The 17,472-nt window shown below is 41.8% G+C and overlaps 1 protein-coding gene across 2 annotated transcripts in view; it reads left to right on the forward strand.

Moving 5' to 3' along the window:
* The window catches only part of dhrs11a (dehydrogenase/reductase 11a), a 77,557-nt gene that overhangs the window by 1,946 nt on the left and 58,139 nt on the right, over positions 1-17,472 (forward strand). The window contains exon 2 of one of the 2 annotated variants that reach the window (XM_072589602.1): positions 1,722-1,817. The exons of the other annotated variant lie outside the window; for it this stretch is intronic. Coding sequence (XP_072445703.1) covers positions 1,722-1,817 — 96 coding nt within the window. The remainder of the gene's footprint in view (positions 1-1,721; positions 1,818-17,472) is intronic. 2 annotated transcript variants of the gene reach the window in all.

Here is a 17,472-nt window from a genome sequence, read left to right on the forward strand (position 1 = left end):
AAGTACAGGTCTTGGTAGAGGTGGTCCAGGTCTTGCCTGTGGCTAGTTAAGTTCAGGTGCTGCTGCGTGAAGTGAGTTTGATGGGTATTGCCCTGTTTAACATTTTAAAGGCATGCTTCGGCAGAAATGTGCCATTCTTGAAGTTCTGGCAGTAGGTGATAACCAGGCTCAACACTGTGCTAGGAGGTAGTGAGGTCTGCAGATACTGGAGATCAGAGTTGTGTGTTGCTGGAAAAGTACAGCAGGGTCAGACAGCATCCGAGGAGCAGGAAAATCGACATTTCAGGCTGGAGCAGGCTCAAAATATTGATTTTCCTGCTCCTTGGATGCTGCCTGATCTCCTGTGCTTTTCTAGCAACACACTCTCAACTCAACACTATACTACCTGAATGATTTAGGGATTGGATGCAAGAGTGTGTTCCCTTGCAAAAGCTCACAAGGGAAGGATGATAGAACCAAATACTACCTGGATAATTCTCACAAGCTTATATTTCCTCTGCTGATCGTTAGGCATATATGTGCTGTAGAAGGACAGCCATTCCAGATGTAACATGCAAAGAAAATCTTATGAAATTCATACCTCAAGTCTTATGAAAAATTAGTTGCATTGTCATTTAACTCATGTGCTTGTACTCCTTTAAGTAACAACATATCCATTTAAATAAATAATATTCTGCTCTCTTTTCCCAAATGAGCAACTTCTCATTTTTAAACATACCCCATTTGCCAATCTTTTTGCCCACTTAACCTATCAGTATTTCCCTGTAAACTATTTGCCTCCCTCTTGCAACTTGCCTTTCCATCTAGTTTTGTCATCTGCAAGTTTGGTTATGTACGTTTGTTTCTCTCATCCAAGTTGTTAGTATATTTGAATTGATTCATTATTATCATGTGAACTGAGATACAGTGAAATGTGTTGTCTTACATGCTTTACAGGCAGATTGTACTATACAAATTCATTAGGGTAACAGAACTGAGTGCAGGATATAATATTACAGTTGCCAAGAAGATAAATAAGAGATCAGTTTTAAAATTAGAGACCCATTCAAAAGTCTGAGAAAATATGGATTGTAAACAGTTATGTTATCAGCAGTGATTCCTGTGACACCTCACTGGTCACGCTTGCCTACCTGAAAAAGATTCCCTTATCCCCACTTGCTGTTTCCTGCCCATGAGCGAAGTCTCTATCCATGCCAATATACTGCCTCCAATACTAGTCTCTTATTGAGTCATAGAGCACGAAAACGGACTCTTTAGTCTTACCAGTCCATGCTAACCATGATGCCAAACAAAACTAGTCCCACCTGCCTGCGCATGGTCCTCAAACATTTCTTATTCATGTACTTATCCAAATGTCTTTTAAACGTAATGACTGTACCCACATCTGCCACTCCCTCTGGAAGCTCATTCCAGACATGAACCATTCTGTGTTTTAAAAAAATGCTGCGCTCGTTTTTTTTTATTTTCCTCCTCTCACCTTAAAAGCATGCCCCCTAGTCCTGAAATCCCCCAACCTAGAGAAAAATCTGCAATTCACCTTATTGGTATCCCTCATAGTTTTATAAGCCTCTATAAAGTGACCCCTCAGCCTCCTAAGCTTCAGTGGAAAAACAAAGTCCCACCCTATCCAGCCTCTCCTTATAACTCAAGCCCTCCATTCCCAGCAACGTTCTGGTAAATCTTTTTGTACCCTCTCCATCTTAATATCCTTCCTATAACAGAGCGACCAGAACTGGACACAGAACTTCAGAAGAGGCCTCACCAACACCCTGTACATAAGGTCCCGACTCCTATACTCAGTGATCAGAGCAACAAAGGCAAGTGTGCTGAGTGCCTTCTTAACTATGCTACATGTGAGACCACTTTTGGACTACGTACAGTTTGGTCTCCTTATGAATAAAGATATTTGTTTTGTATGCAGTTCAGAGAAAATTCACTTGGCTTAGTCATGGACTTTCCTATGAAGAAAGGTTGAACAGATTGGGCCTATAATCCCTTGGAGTTTAGAATGAGAGGCAATCACTATATAAGCACATGAAAATGGAAAGACTTGATAGAGTGTATACCAGGAGGATTTTACCTCTTGTAGGTGATGCTAGAACTCTGGGAGCTGGTCGAAGAATGAAATTTTGCTTTTAAATCAGCTGAGCAGCACATTTTGCTCAGAGGGTTATTAGTATGTAGAATTCTTTCCCTGCAGGTAGTTGAGGCTGGCCATGGCATTTATAGAAGGCAGGGTTAGTTTACACTTTAGCTTGTTGGGAGTTGCAGATTATGGGGGATAAATAGGAAAGTGATGTCAAAACGATAATCAGATCAAATTTGATGTTATTGAATAATGGAGCAGGCTGTAAGGGCTTACTTCTGTTCTTAAGATTTGTGTGTCCATGTCTGTCCAGCATTCAGTGGATTTTCATGTGAAAAATGACCATTTTCCTGTGCTACTTAAAGGCAACGTGCACCTTTTGGTGAATACAGCTAGCACCTCAAGGAGAATGGAGAAAACATACCAAATTTGATTTTCCATAAAAATCATCTCCATATATGTGACTGTCACATGGCATTCTAGTTTAGTAAAACTGTATTGTTCTCCTTTGCTGTAAAATTCCTTATCCAAATGTACAAATTTGTCAAGCGCTGTATTGTAATTTAAAACAAACGATGATTCAGCCAAATGTAAACATTGGTGTTTTAATTGGGAAACTTAGTCATTGAGCATGTTCAAGACAGTGATTGATACATTTTTAGATGCTAATGATATCAAGAACTATTGTGGTGAAGTGACATTGAGGTGGATGATCTAGAATGGCAGTGCATGTTCAAGGGGCTGAATGGCCTGTTCCAGCTGCTGTGTTCCGAATGTAGGTTTTGTTTTCTTCAAATGAATTGGTTAGTTCAATTGATTTTATAAAGATGTGTAAAAGTATCAATTGTGGGAAGTTTTATGGAAGTCCTGTTGGAAACACTGCTACTTACTAAACTGGGAATTTGTGATCTAACTACTTTTAGTTTAGGTTTCAATATATCGTAGGCTTAGTTAGCTGGTTGGTGATACAGAATGACACCAAAGTGTGGGTAATTTCTCCACCAGATGAGTTACCAGGAAGGACTTTACTTCTCAACCTCCTGCTCTCTGAGGAGTTGTGCCTCTTGGCTTGCTGCTGATGCAATATGGGTAAGAAAGCAAGTTGTGAGGAGGATACAAAGAGTCTGCAAATGGGTTAAATGTGTGTGGGGGAATATTGGCAGGTGGTGGACAATGCGCAGAAAATGTGAAATTCATTTTGGTGCACACAGCTGCTTTACAGAGGAAGCTGAATGTGCTTGCACATGAATCTCAAAAACATACCATGCAAGTAGAAAAATTAGCAAGGAACGCATTTTATATTGGTCTTTGAAAGCAAGGGAGGTAGAGTATGAAAGTCAGGAAGTGTTGCTACATGTGGGCATTAGTGAGAGCATTGCAGATGTGCGATGTGAAGTTTCATCTCATTACACAAAGGAGCATATACATTCTTTGGAGACAGTTCCATGCAGTTTTGCTAATTAACTCATAAGCTGAAGGCTTGCGCTTTCTTAGGAGCAAAGTTTGATGTTGGGTCTGTACTGATTGGAGTTTAAAAGAATGAGAGGGGTCTTATTGAAAAATTGAGGGTGTTTGACAGGTAGTTGCTGTGAGGCCATTTCAAATAACAACGCTGCTTCTCGGGTGGCTTGGGAAATTTGGCATGTCCACAAGGTACCTTGGCTGAAAATGTGTTGCTGGAAAAGCGCAGCAGGTCAGGCAGCATCCAAGGAGCAGGAGAATCGACGTTTCTGGCATGAGCCCTTCAGGAATGGGGAAAGTGTGTCCAGCAGGCTAAGATAAAAGGTAGGGAGGAGGGACTTGTGGGAGGGGCGTTGGAAATGCGATAGGTGGAAGGAGGTCAAGGTGAGGGTGATAGGCCGGAGAGGGGGTGGGGGCGGAGAGGTCAGCAAGACGATTGCAGGTTAGGAAGGTGGTGCTGAGTTCGAGGCTTGGGACTGAGACAAGGTGGGGGGAGGGGAAATGAGGAAACTGGAGAAATCTGAGTTCATCCCTCGTGGTTGGAGGGTTCCTAGGCGGAAGATGAGGCGTTCTTCCTCCAACCGTCGTGTTGCTGTGGTCTGGCAATGGAGGAGTCCAAGGACCTGCATGTCCTTGGTGGAGTGGGAGGGGGAGTTGAAGTGTTGAGCCACGGGGTGGTTGGGTTGGTTGGTCCGGGTGTCCCAGAGGTGTTCTCTGAAATGTTCCACAAGTAGACGGCCTGTCTCCCCAATATAGAGGAGGCCACATTGGGTGCAGCGGATGCAATAAATGATGTGTGTGGAGGTGCAGGTGAATTTGTGGCTGATATGGATGTATCCCTTGGGGTCTTGGAGGGAAGTAAGGGGGGAGTTGTGGGCGCAAGTTTTGCATTTCTTGTGGTTGCCGGGGAAGGTGCCGGGAGTGGAGGTTGGGTTGGTGGGGGGTGTGGACCTGACGAGGGAGTCACGGAGGGAGTGGTCTTTTCGGAACGCTGGTAGGGGAGGGGAGGGAAATATATCCCTGGTGGTGGGGTCCGTTTGGAGGTGGCGGAAATAACGGCAGATGATACGCTGTATATGGAGGTTGGTGGGGTGGTAGGTGAGGACCAGTGGGGTTCTGTCCTGGTTGCGGTTGGAGGGGCGGGGCTCAAGGGCGGAGGGGTGGGAAGTGGAAGAGATGCGGTGGAGAGCATCGTCGATCACGTCTGGGGGGAAATTGCGGTCTTTGAAGAAGGAGGCCATCTGAGTTGTACGGTATTGGAACTGGTCCTCGTGGGAGCAGATGCCGCGGAGACAAAGGAATTGGGAATATGGGATGGCGTTTTTACAGGGGGCAGGGTGGGAGGAGGTGTAGGTATCTTACCAACTTTTACAGATGCCCTATTGAAAGCATATGGTCTGGCTCTGGCAATGGCAACTGCTGTGCCCAGGACTGTAAGAAACTACAGAAAGTTTTGTGCACAGTCTAGGCCATCACAGAAGCCAATCTCCCACCCTTGGGCTCCATTTACATAGCCCGTTGTCATGGAAAGGCTGCCAACATCATCAAAGACTCATCGCACCCTGGCAATGTGCTGCTGTAGCCTCTTACATCAGGTAGAAGATACAGAAGCTTGACGACCGATTCTAGAGCAGCTTCTTCCCTGCTGTTATTAGACTGATGAATGGACTCTCTTAGTTCAAATAATGCCAATCTTGCTAATGTTGATCTTACCTAGCCCTGTGCAATGTAATTTAAATGCCTCTTTCTATTTTTTTAACCATATGATCTGAATGACCTTCCTTACTATGATCTGCCTGTGCTGCCTAGCTTTTCACTGTACGTGGGTATGCATGACAATAAATCAATCAGTCAATCTTGTGGGAGATCTAGAACTAGGGGCCATGGTGTTTTTTATTTGGAAATGTCCTCCTATTTAAGATGCAGTCATTAGTCTTTAGAATTCTTCTCCATAGAGTATAGTTGTACATATTCAAGGCTGAATTAGACAGATTTTGATTGTTGAGGGATGATATGGGGGGCATTTAGGACAGTGGAGTTAAAGTCCCAATCTGATCTGCCATGATCTTATTGTATGTATAAAAGGTCAATTGGCCTGCTCCTGCTCCTGCTCCAGTTTCTATGATCTCAATACCTGTTGACATATCCAGCTGCTGGAACTTCCAATGAGACAGATGGTTAGCAGGGCATGACTATTTACAGCCATAAGCTTCCAGCTACAGAAGTAAATGTTGCTTACCTATGCCAAGCTTATTAGATTAGATTCCTTATAGTATGGAAACAGGCCCTTGGGCTCAACAAATCCACAACAACCCACTGAAGAGTAACCCACCCAGACCCATTCTTTTACTCTATTTACCCCTGACTAATGCACCTAACAGTATGGGCAATTTAACATGGCTAATTCACCTGACTTGCAGTGTGGGAGGAAACTGGAGCACCCGGAGGAAACCCACTCCAATTTGGGGAGAGTGTGCAAACTCCACTCAGTCGGCCGAGGGGAGGAGTTGAACCCAGGTCCCTGGCGCTGTGAGGCAGCAGTGTTAACCACTATCAAAACTTCCACAGAGGTTTATTAGTCTTAAAATAAGAGCAGAGTCTGCATATTTCAACATGTTACTCCAATTTGTGAGTGGAGCATGTATCTAATGTAACATTAGAGAGTGTTTCAATTAGCCAGTAGTTTTCAAAATGAGCTCTTTTCTACATATTCTGCAAATTGGGGTGATATAAGGATTGTTGACTATGGTGAATGATTGAGACTGTCTAATTGAGATTCTGTTGTAAGTTTCTTTTAATATGGCTGCTTTTTGGAGACAAAAAAATTCTTAGGGAAATACTTAGATTAACACAAAACATGCTTTGGTATCATGGTCTCACAGTATCAGAACAATTGACAAATTATTATGCCACTATCATGGACTTGTGTCCTTTTTGTTTCTGTTATCAAAATACAAGACCTTTTTAGTGTATATAATTAAGTGGATTAGTGATGTGATTGCATGCTTTCCATCCCTTTGTAGGATGTTAAAAGGCAACATGCTTTCACAGGTTCTGGTTAAATCTGCTAAACAACTACAAAAATCTGTATTTTTGTTGTTTGGTTTTCTCTCAAAGTGTGATATTACCAGTATCGGTTTCTTTCATTCTTTGACATACTCTCACGCTCATCATACTGCTATTGATGCCTGACATCTTTGAATTTCTTTTGAGTTCAGGTTGTTCAATGTTCACATTTCTGACTCAGGAATTCCATTGATTCTCTCTTTAGAGTGCTGATCAGTATTACTGTACTAGTTGTTAGCATCTTCCATCCTCTGCATATGCCTTGGATATTTGTTTAAAGTTGGCAGTTTTTAAAATAAATTATTTTTCATTTAGCACTTGAATTGTTGATACTTGAGGATCAACTAAAAATGCATCAGTTTGGTTGTCAAACACTTGCTGTTATTATTTTCAGGGGTGTGGCACATTGTCTATTAAGAATGCCTCATTGGAATTACCCTCATTTTCCACTTACATTTAGTATCTTTTGTGCAAAAAGTTGAATTTTGAGAGTTAGGATATGCAAGTACACTGGTGTTTGAAATCGGACATTGGGAGATTATAGCCATTGTTTGTATGTGATCAACTGGTGACTAGAGTTGGGGACAAAAGCTCTGATAGGAAATCATGAAATCATCCTTCTCCTTAAAATAATTCCTTGGCTAGCAGGGTGAATGGATGTCATGTGAAAATCCATGATCAGGAAGACAGACTATTTCTTCCCAGGTAATGTCATATCTTATAAATTGACACTATTCGAAACATGTGGGAAGTGCAGTTTTTTAAAATTCCTCTCTGCAAGGAACCATTCTCCTGGCGGCCTTGAGTAACCTGGCCAGGCTACAGTCCAAGACACCAGTTCGTATACTTTCATTTCAAAAAATACTGCATTAGCACATTCATTTCATGCTGTGTTGCATTTACTTAATGGGCATCCTTTCTAATGAGCCGAGACCGTTCTGTTTTGCTGCAGTAAATAATAATATTAAATGTATATTTGTGGGGAGCCTTGACCCTTCAAAATAAACATGAACATAAAATACCATCAGATATTTGAAGATTCTCTAAAACTGTATCATGCCTAAAATTATAATCAGAATATTCATTGGAAGAGAATGTTTGGAGAGCCAATGGAGATTTTTTAAATTGACCGATCTTGATATGTTGTAAGTGTAACGGGGCGATGCTATATACTGTACTTGAGATTAAAGGTTGTACAAATTAAAAGGGAAATTTAATTTTCCTTTGGAGAGTTTTTGCATATCGAATGCTCTATTATGAGTGACTATTGAGGTAGTGATTATAACCTAAAAGAATAGTTACCTAAATGAATACAGATAAAACCAGGTGGAATAGTGTGTTGCACACAAGTATTTCACCCTTGGTCTGCTCCTTTTTCAGTCTGCTGGCTATATGGATCCTATGTGAAGTGAAAAAAAGTATGTTTTGACAGGCTTTATCAAAAAGGTTGTGGTTATTGGACTGTGGTGTGAAATGTCCCTAATTCAGATTTCAGATGTGTTCTTGAGCCCCAGAATAGATGCTGTTACTTTATGCAAGTCTACACAAAAAAATGTCTTCAGAAATATTGAAATTGCAGCCACATTAGAATAGATTCTTACATTGTAACTTCATGCAATTTTGTTCCAAAAAGTAAGGATGCACAAATGTATTGACATCGCTTTAGTTAGCGATGATATCTTAGGATGGATACAATGTTTGCAGCTCGCTTCTTTTAAGGCTAAGATACCAAAGCTAGGCGATCATTGTCTATCCTAACTAAGGTTAGACATTGTAGTTTTATGTTGCTTTCTTATTTCATTTCCAAAAATGTTGGGACTACTTAAAGGAAAATGTTTTAGTTTGGGTCAATCTGTCAAGCAGATGTGAAATGCTATTCATTAAAACGATGCATAGGAAACTACAGCCTCCCCACCCCACCCCTCCCTACCAGACTTCACATTCTGTGTGGCTGAATGTAGCTCTCTTTATTGCACCAGATTACATTTTAGTATTGAACAAAGGCATTTGAAAGTCCAAAGGTTGGAAGTTGCTTAGCTTAATTTAACATATTGATAAAACAGACCTTTGCCTATGCAGCATTGGCAGGCTGCAGTAAGTAATTTAATATACATATTAGTCATAGAGATGCACAGCACGGAAACAGACCCTTTGGTCCAACTTGTCCATGCTGATCAGATGTCCTAAATTAAATTAGTTCCATTTGCCAGCACCCAGCCCATATCCCTCCAAACCCTTCCTGTTCACATACCCATCCAGATGCCTTTTAAATGCTGTAATTGTACCAGCCTCCATCACTTCCTTTGGCAGCTCATTCCATACACCACCCTCTGTGTGAAAAGGTTGCTGCTTAGGTTCCTTTTTAAATTTTTCCCTCTCACCCTAAACCTATACCCTCTAGTTCTGGGCTTACCCACCCCAGGGAAAATACTTTGTCTATTTATCCTATCCATGCCCCTCATGATTTTATAAACCTCTATAAGGTCATCCCTCTGCCTCTGAAGTTCCAGAGAAAACAGCCCCTGCCTATTCAGCCTCTCCCTGCAGCTCGAATTTCCCAACCCTGGCAACATCCTTGTAAATCATTTTTGAACCCTTTCAAGTTTCACAACATTCCTTCTGATAGAAGGGAGACCAGTGCCACAGAATTATGTACCACAAATTAATTCCTAATATTCTAATTTTTTGCTTCAGAAACAAATTATTCCAGAACGTAATCTCATAAATGGGCAATGTAAGTAAAGTCAGTTCTGCTATAGCGTGCTTTTCTTCACCGCGAATTGGCTTTAATGCAGTTGAAGAGTTTAGACTGTTAGTTGTAGAATTCGAACTTCCCTTACCTGTATTGACTACAGCAGCTATTTTCTTGATGCAAGATGACATAAGAATGGAATTATCACATTCTATCAGAACCGACTGTACGTTGTTTCCTTGTCAATCACAAATGATCTTTGCCACCAGATCTGATGATGAATCTGAATGGCGTGGCCATTTGTTAAAAATTGATTTCCTGGTGGAAGTGGATGGTTTCTCTTGCATACTCGCTTGTTCATGCCAAGATGGTGAAATTGTGCCTTTGAGAGGAAGGGTCAGTTACTGTGTCATTACGATATGCTGGATGTTAAATATTTCAACATTTACTTGATTTGGATAAGTCAAATGTAAAATTTTGTTTGGCAGTTTTTGGTATATGGAATATTGAAACATTTCAGTTCCGACGTAGAATAATATTGAACTCGAAATATTAACTATTTCTCTTTCCTCTAAAAATTTGAGTTTACTGCTAAATGGCCAACACTAATTTTAGAATTGCACCCCTTTACTCACAGAAAATAGCTTCATTATATCGACCAAACTGAGGAGCAGTATTTTTTATGTATTGATTAATTGAAAAAAATTTTCCCTTCTTACAAAAACACAAACCGAACAAAGTACAGAAAGTAGAAATCCTATCGTTCTATTATATTACAGTAATATTAACAAGAACGCCTCATCTTCCGCCTCGGAACACTTCAACCCCAAGGCATCAATGTGGACTTCAACAGCTTCCTCATTTCCCCTTCTCCCACCTCATCCTAGTTTCAAACTTCCAGCTCAGTAACTGTCTCCTTAACTTGTCCGACCTGCCTATCTTCTTTTCCACCTATCCACTCCACCCTCTCCTCCCTGACCTATCACCTTCATCTCCTCCCCCACTCACCCATTGTACTCTATGCTACTCTCTCCCCACCCCCACCCTCCTCTCGCTTATCTCTCCACGCTTCAGGCTCACTGCCTTTATTCCTGATGAAGGGCTTTTGCCCGAAACGTTGATTTCGCTGCTCATTGGATGCTGCCTGAACTGCTGTGCTCTTCCAGCACCACTAATCCAATATTAACAAACTGCCTACTATTCTCCAATATCCAGATGACTCTTATTTACTTAAACCAAATTAGCACAGACTCAAATTAAATTAAATAACACTAAATTAAATTTCAATCCACAAAAATTAAATTGCACTGCATTGTACCACATTACTCCACTCGGTGCACCTCCATCAAGGCTCCCGTCCACAGGGGCAACAGTAATTATACCTGTATTTACTAGGCCACCCTCCTCACCCCCACCCCCTGGGTCCCCGGACTGCCATATACGGCCCTCATGGCTATATAAAGACGCTAATCAATACCGCTGACAGATCCATTTCTGCGTAATTTAGAAAGTGCTGTCGGGTCTTATAAAATCGCTCTGTTCCGTAATGCACCATACTTGTTAGGTAATCCTGAGGGATGTGTTTCATCACAAATCTATGCTACCCTGCAAGACCTGGAGGCTTTTCTGAAAGCCAGTTCATTACGATGTTCTTCCTCACACAGTGTGTCAGGATATGAAACAACCTGTTCCCATGCTCATCCAGGGAGGGAAGATTTGGTCTTGCCTAGAGGAGGGATGCCAGATACCCCCAGCTTTCACTCCCAGGATCTCCTCCAGCTCATTTACTATGGGCCCCCCCCCCCCAGTATCTGCAGATCTTGTAAAAGGATTAAAAGCAATGTTTAAGTGTGCTAATACTGTTTTTACATTTGGGACATTTCAGGGAGGATCCTTTCTTAAACTTTGCTAACTCTCTCTGGTGCCATATGGGCCCTTTGGAGGATCTTCACATTGCTTGCACCCTGTTGCATATTGAAATCTTCTTTGCATTCCCCCATATATCCTCCCACATTTCCAATGAGATTTTTTCCCCTCACTCCTGATTCCAAATCTCATGTAAGTCTCTTCATATCCCCCAAGGCATTCCCTCTTTGCAGATGGTGTATGGTACTAACTGAGAGAGCGCCCCCACATTGGAGCACTCGACATTCTATATCCAACTTGTAGGGCTGAGTCAAGGGCGTGGTTTTCTTCTGTATGTTATCCCTAACTTGGAAATATCGGAAAAGGTCCCTATTAAGGGTTCTGTATTTCTGACCTAACTGACTAAACGACTTCAGGACCTCTCCCTCAAATAGATCTCCCAGACAGGAGATTCCTTTACCTCCCAAGCTTTGAAGTGTGAGTCTATTGACCCTGACCTAAATCCTGGGGCTCCCACTAACTGGGTGAACAGCAAAGTCTTAAGCAAATTGCCCTCACCCAGCCACATTATCCTCCATGCTTTTACCGTATTTATGATACTAGGACTTTCACAGTGTTCAACTACCTACCTCATCTTCTCCCTGAACAGCACGTTCACGAGGGGTCACTTTGTGAGGCCTCCACATCAAGCCATATTGATTGCAGGTCGTTGTACATCCATTCGCCAACAGGGTGCCTATTTGATGTTGCTATGGATCTGGAAGGTCAAACCCCCCCCATCCTGCAGAAGTTGGATTGGACAGGTAACGACGACAAGGGGCATCCCTGTCGGTTGTCCCTTTCCACATCAATATTGCTCGATTGCACCACATTTGTAATTCCCGCTGCCCTCGGGTCTTTATATAACACTGCCACCCGCCTGGCGAAGGTCCTTCCCTAATCTAGAGCAGCAAAGAGATATGACCATTCCCCCTGATCAAAAGCCTTTTGTGTGTCCAGGGAAACCACCAAACCCAGAATTGCAGTCTGTTGACATATTTGCACTATATTCAACGCCTGCCTAATGTTATTTGAGGAGCTGTGGCCCTTGATAAAACCCGTCTAGTCCTCTTTTATAATAATAATAATTTTTTCCAAAAAAGATTCCCTTCTTGCATTTCCATCTCCACATACCTCTGATCGGTATAATTCTGTATAGAACTCCTGGCATCTGGCATTGATCTTCCTCTGTTCACGAGTGACATTGCCAATTCTCTCCCTTCAATTGGGCCTTGAGCATCTTTCTTGTTGCCGAATATGAAATAATCATATACCTTAAGAATGCTTTGGTGGTCTGCACTGATGGATTACTGGCCGTACCCTGATTGATGTCCCAAAAAGCCCTGAGTTCCCTTGTGATATACTGAACAAAGTTGGCATCCTTCAACAAAAACTGATCCATGAACCAGTGCCACATGCCTGCTCCACAACCTTTCACCTTAACATCTAAATATATTGCCACGTGGTCCAAAATAGTTATGTTCTCAACTCTGTAGGCTAACACCAAGTCCAAACAAACCGACGGAACAAAGAACACATCAATTCTTGTGTGGCACTTGTGCAGATTGGAGTAGAAGGTAAAGTCCCTTCCATTCAGCTGGAGGCAGCTCCACACATCCACTAGCTGGAGCTCCTCACAAAAGTCCATTAGCTGTCTAGATTGCCGTGGTGTACCTGACAGTCCTCTTGGCATCCTCTCTACCCCAGGGTCCGTGAGACAATTAAAGTCTCCTCCTGTAATTGTACGGCAGAGCCATTAACTCAGAGACTGCATCAACTAAAAGTTTGAGAGGGTGCGCTTGGGGACAGTAAACGTTCAGAATACCATACTCTTCTCCATATATTAGTGCTTTGAGAATGACGAACTGTCCATTCCCATCCTTGATTTGATCTGTTACCTGAAATGGTTACCTGAAACTAGTATGGCCACTCCTCTGCTTTTGGAGTTAAAGGAGGAAAAGAATACTCTATAGTATCCCCCCTTGCTGTAACTTCAGGTGTTCCCTATTAGTCAAATGTGTCTCTTGCAACAGCGCGATGTCAACCCTTTCCTCCTTAAGATTTGAAAGCACCTTTTTCCTTTTAATGGGGAAATGGCTTCCCTTTATGTTCCAGGTGCACCACCTGAACAGATTGCTAGCCATGACCACACAATACAGCCCACAGTCCCCTGAAAAGGTGAAGCCCAATCAATGTGCGACGAGTGGAGAAAAGCAGACTTTATCACATCTGAAAACTATTCCTACAAACACTACCAGGACTACCAAAATTTTAAAAAAACTAACCTCCATCCCTAACTTAAACAAAAAGCACGAATTTCCAGAGATCCCCCGCCCATAGGGGACATTCACACCCAACCTCATAACCATTCTAGCACCTTCCAGTTAAGGCTGTGCCCCAAACCCAAGCAACTAAAAAACAATATTTATACTCATACCAGTTAACAGTGGATGCCCACCCCTCCCTGTCTTTGTCTCAGCCCCACACATCTTTACATCAAAGGAGTAACCACCCCTCATCCAGCAAAACAGAACAATAGAATACTAATAACCACCAAACAGGTATAATACAAAACATAACAGATTTTAAATCTGAACAGTATCAAGCCTATAAAGCCCAAAACCCCAAAAGGGAAAAAAATAGAGAGAAAGCAGATACAAAAGCAAGTTGTATTTTACTATTGTTCTCTTTTCTCCCTTCCTCCTCGGCCAAAGTCTATCGTTTCAGCGAGTCCAAAAATTCTTTTACTTTTTCCACCAAGTTGAAGTTGTCGACAGTTCCCCCATAACTGAAATGTAGCACTGTTGGGTACCTCAGTACATTGAATGTTTAAATCTCTGTCTTTTCTTTACATCATGAAAGGCCTTCCTTTTCTTAATTATAGCTCCAGAAATGTCATTAAAAACATTGTTTTTGAGCCTTTATAAGCCAAAGCCTGTGGATCTTTTCCCAGTCTTTTGGCTTTTTCTATTATCAAATGCTTTTCCTTATAATGCTGGAGTCACACTAGGACCAGGCAGGGGCACTGTGCCAGCCTGGGCCTGCTCCACACTCGCCCAGCCCGACTCTTATCTCCAGGCTCAGCAACTCCGGAAGCCATCCCTCAAGGACGTCAGCGAGGTTTTCACCCCCTTCGAGCTCTGGTAAGCCCAAGATCCGTAGATCTTTTTTTCTCTGACCTCCATTTTCGAGGTAGTTTACTTATTCCAGCAGGGCCTGAACCTGGCCTTCCAAGGTTCAGACCCACCCCTCAGAGCACTCCATCGCAGCCTCTGAGGCCAGGGTCCTCTGCTCCACAGCTTCCTGGTCCAATGTCCGGATCTCCTGCATGTGCTTTGCCAGCATGGCAGTGATTTGGTTCCAGTGCTCCCTCGATCTTTCTTTTCACAGAGTTTTGTAAACTCTGTTAGTAACCGCTGCTGCTCCTTTGATCTCAGGGGCGCTGCCACAGGAATTGAGGTAACGGCTGCAAGTGCACCCAACATAGTGGGAGTGTGCCCTGCCTGCTGCACTCCCCTCACTCTTTTTCTCTTTGGTGTCTTCATATCAGCTCCAGATCTTCTAAATCCTGATTTAAAGGGGCTCTAGGTATTCTACTTATTTTAAACTGCAGGCTTTTTTTGGAGGGGCGGGGTGGGGGGGTGTTGTAGGAGCCCACCTTGCCTGGGATATGGCAAGAGCCTAACACAGCAGACTGTTCAGACTGCTGTCTTTTTGAATCTCCCCAGCAATATTATTTTAAAGACCTTGACTACCCCTCAACCATCTAAACTGAAGGAAATAAAAGCAAAGTTTAAACAAGTCTTCTTGAGTAACTTGACCCTTTTGGCCTTTAATATAGTTATGTCAAATAAACAATGAATCTCCTGTCTGAGGCCCGTTGATCCTTGCCAAAGACTGCATGCAGCATTCCGGATAGGGTCTGACCAAAGGATATTCAGTCTGTACTTTTAGGAGAAGCACAGCTCTTCAAGAACCACAATTATGCCATTCAAAGACAAAATTAGAGCTAAGATGTTAACACTACCATTGTGAAATATACAATGAAAGCACTACTTTATTTAGAGTTAGTTCGGATATTACAAATTACAGTTATTGGGGATAGGTGGGTGGAATAGTTATCATTTTAATCAAGTTGTGACATTTTGTTTAATTCCTCAATTTATGCAGTATTTTAAATCTTCTTAATAGAATTCTCATGTAACTTTTCTTTGAATTCAGAACAAAAATGTTTCAAAAGAAGTGTATTGAGGTGAACTTACAGCTGATGCCAGATCCCAAAAACAATTTTTCCTTTTGCAGCAGCCATTGTTTAAAGAGACTTTTGGTTGTTATTATTTATTCTGGAGTAAGGAGTAGGAATGAGAAAGCGTGTAGCCTTCGACATGGCGCATTTGCTGCAGAGAATGTGGGATGTTCTTGTTCAGAATAATTGGGGCATCTGTTCTCAGTGTAAATGGATTGGCGTAAATAAGGTGATAACATTTGTTCACTTGTGGAGTATGTGGCAGTACTTCCTTCTCACGCCAGAGGCTGGAGGCATACATATTTCACTGTCAGGTGCCGGATAACTAAATTTCTGTTTATATTGAAGATTTTTAACAAAACTCACACTCCGTAGGAAAATAACTTGTAATTTAATAAACTGAGTGGGATATGCACGTAATAGAACAATCCTGATACATTTTCAAGATTGCCACGCCTGAGCAGATTGAATTTAATCTCAACTTCCCTCATCTGGACTGCTCTGGGAAGTGTACTGTTAAAAGGGAAGCTTATCTAACCAATGCAATCAACCATTTGGGTCCTGGCTGGATCAAGGTTTTCCACTTTGATGTGCTTCATTAGTAAAGTGTACACACACTTCTCAATGAGTTTCTCTTCCTCTGCAAACTTCTTGCCATTTTAGTGGTGCTTATCTGATTAAGGACACATGGTGTTTTGTAATTTTAATACCAAATTCTGCATAATGGCAGCTTGTTTGCAGCAATAAGGGGAGTAGCTTAAGAGAGCTGTTGGGGGTAAGAGCTGGCGCTGCTATTCTGCTAAGGGTTTTAGAACCTTAGCTCAAGCCTGGCTTGTAGGTATCTATTGATGACTTGATAAATAAGGGTAATAATTTAAACTAAACCGACTATAAAAGCTTTATATTCCAAACTACCACAGAGTATGATCTCTGGGACAAACCAAGGAGGTTACAGGTAGAGTCCATCAGGGATTCCCTGAGCAGTCTCGAAGAGGGACTTTAATGGGAATGTTGAATAGAAATATTGAACCTACGCCTGTTGGGTCTGATCTATCCTTTTTAACATTTGCTGTCAAACTTGTTTCATGAGTAATCGCTTTACCTGTGAAGGGTAATTATCTTTTGAGTGGTTTCTGCACTTTAAACTTCCTGTCACTATCTAGAGATAATGACAGCAATTTTGTTGGCTGAGCTTCCATATAGCATTCTTGATTTGGTGGTTTAAGTGAATTTGAAGTGAGCAAAGGTTGACAAAGAATCTGATTTTTAAGGAAATAACATGTTTCTGGAAAATGGGATAGCTCAAGTTAAGGAATATGTTGTGTTTTTTTTTAAGTGTCAAGCTGAAACACTTAAGTCATGTTGGTTGCTCTAGAAAAAGCTCTTTCTGATTTTTTTTGTTTCTTATTTTTAATGTACCAGCCCTACACCTTCATTGTCAAAACAGCCTTTTGAATGTACTTGATGACTATGTCTGTCTCCATTGAGTTGGCCTGTGACTGAAATTTTTAAACTGTATGTAGCAAAGAGCTAAGTTGTTACAACAATACCAGTATTGACTACCCATCCCTAATTCCTCTTGAAAAGGTGATGGCGAATGGTAGTCTTATACAGCCCATTTGATGTCAGTGCACCCACACTGCTATTAATGGGATCCAAACATTTGAACAAACCGTATTGTGGTGCCCAGAAGAGGCTCCTGGCTGTGATAGGCCCATGGTGTGGACTTAGTTGTGGTGCTGAGAGCAGGGACATCTGACTGTTGGACCTTGCGGACACCTTCAAAAGACATGCAACTGTGTTTGTCAACCCCTTGTATAGAAGATTTATTCTACTTTGTTATTTCTTTTTACTCTTTGTATCTCAAGGGTGTCGTATTATGGCAACAAAACACCTTGTCATTGCCTCAACAGCCAATTATTATTTTTTAAAAATCCACAGATTCACTACCTTCTGAGAGGAAATAAAATCACCTTCATATCTATCTTAAATATACAGCCCCTTATTCAGAGATTA

Source organism: Chiloscyllium punctatum, chromosome 19 (assembly GCF_047496795.1).
Source record: "Chiloscyllium punctatum isolate Juve2018m chromosome 19, sChiPun1.3, whole genome shotgun sequence".
NCBI lineage: Eukaryota > Metazoa > Chordata > Chondrichthyes > Orectolobiformes > Hemiscylliidae > Chiloscyllium > Chiloscyllium punctatum.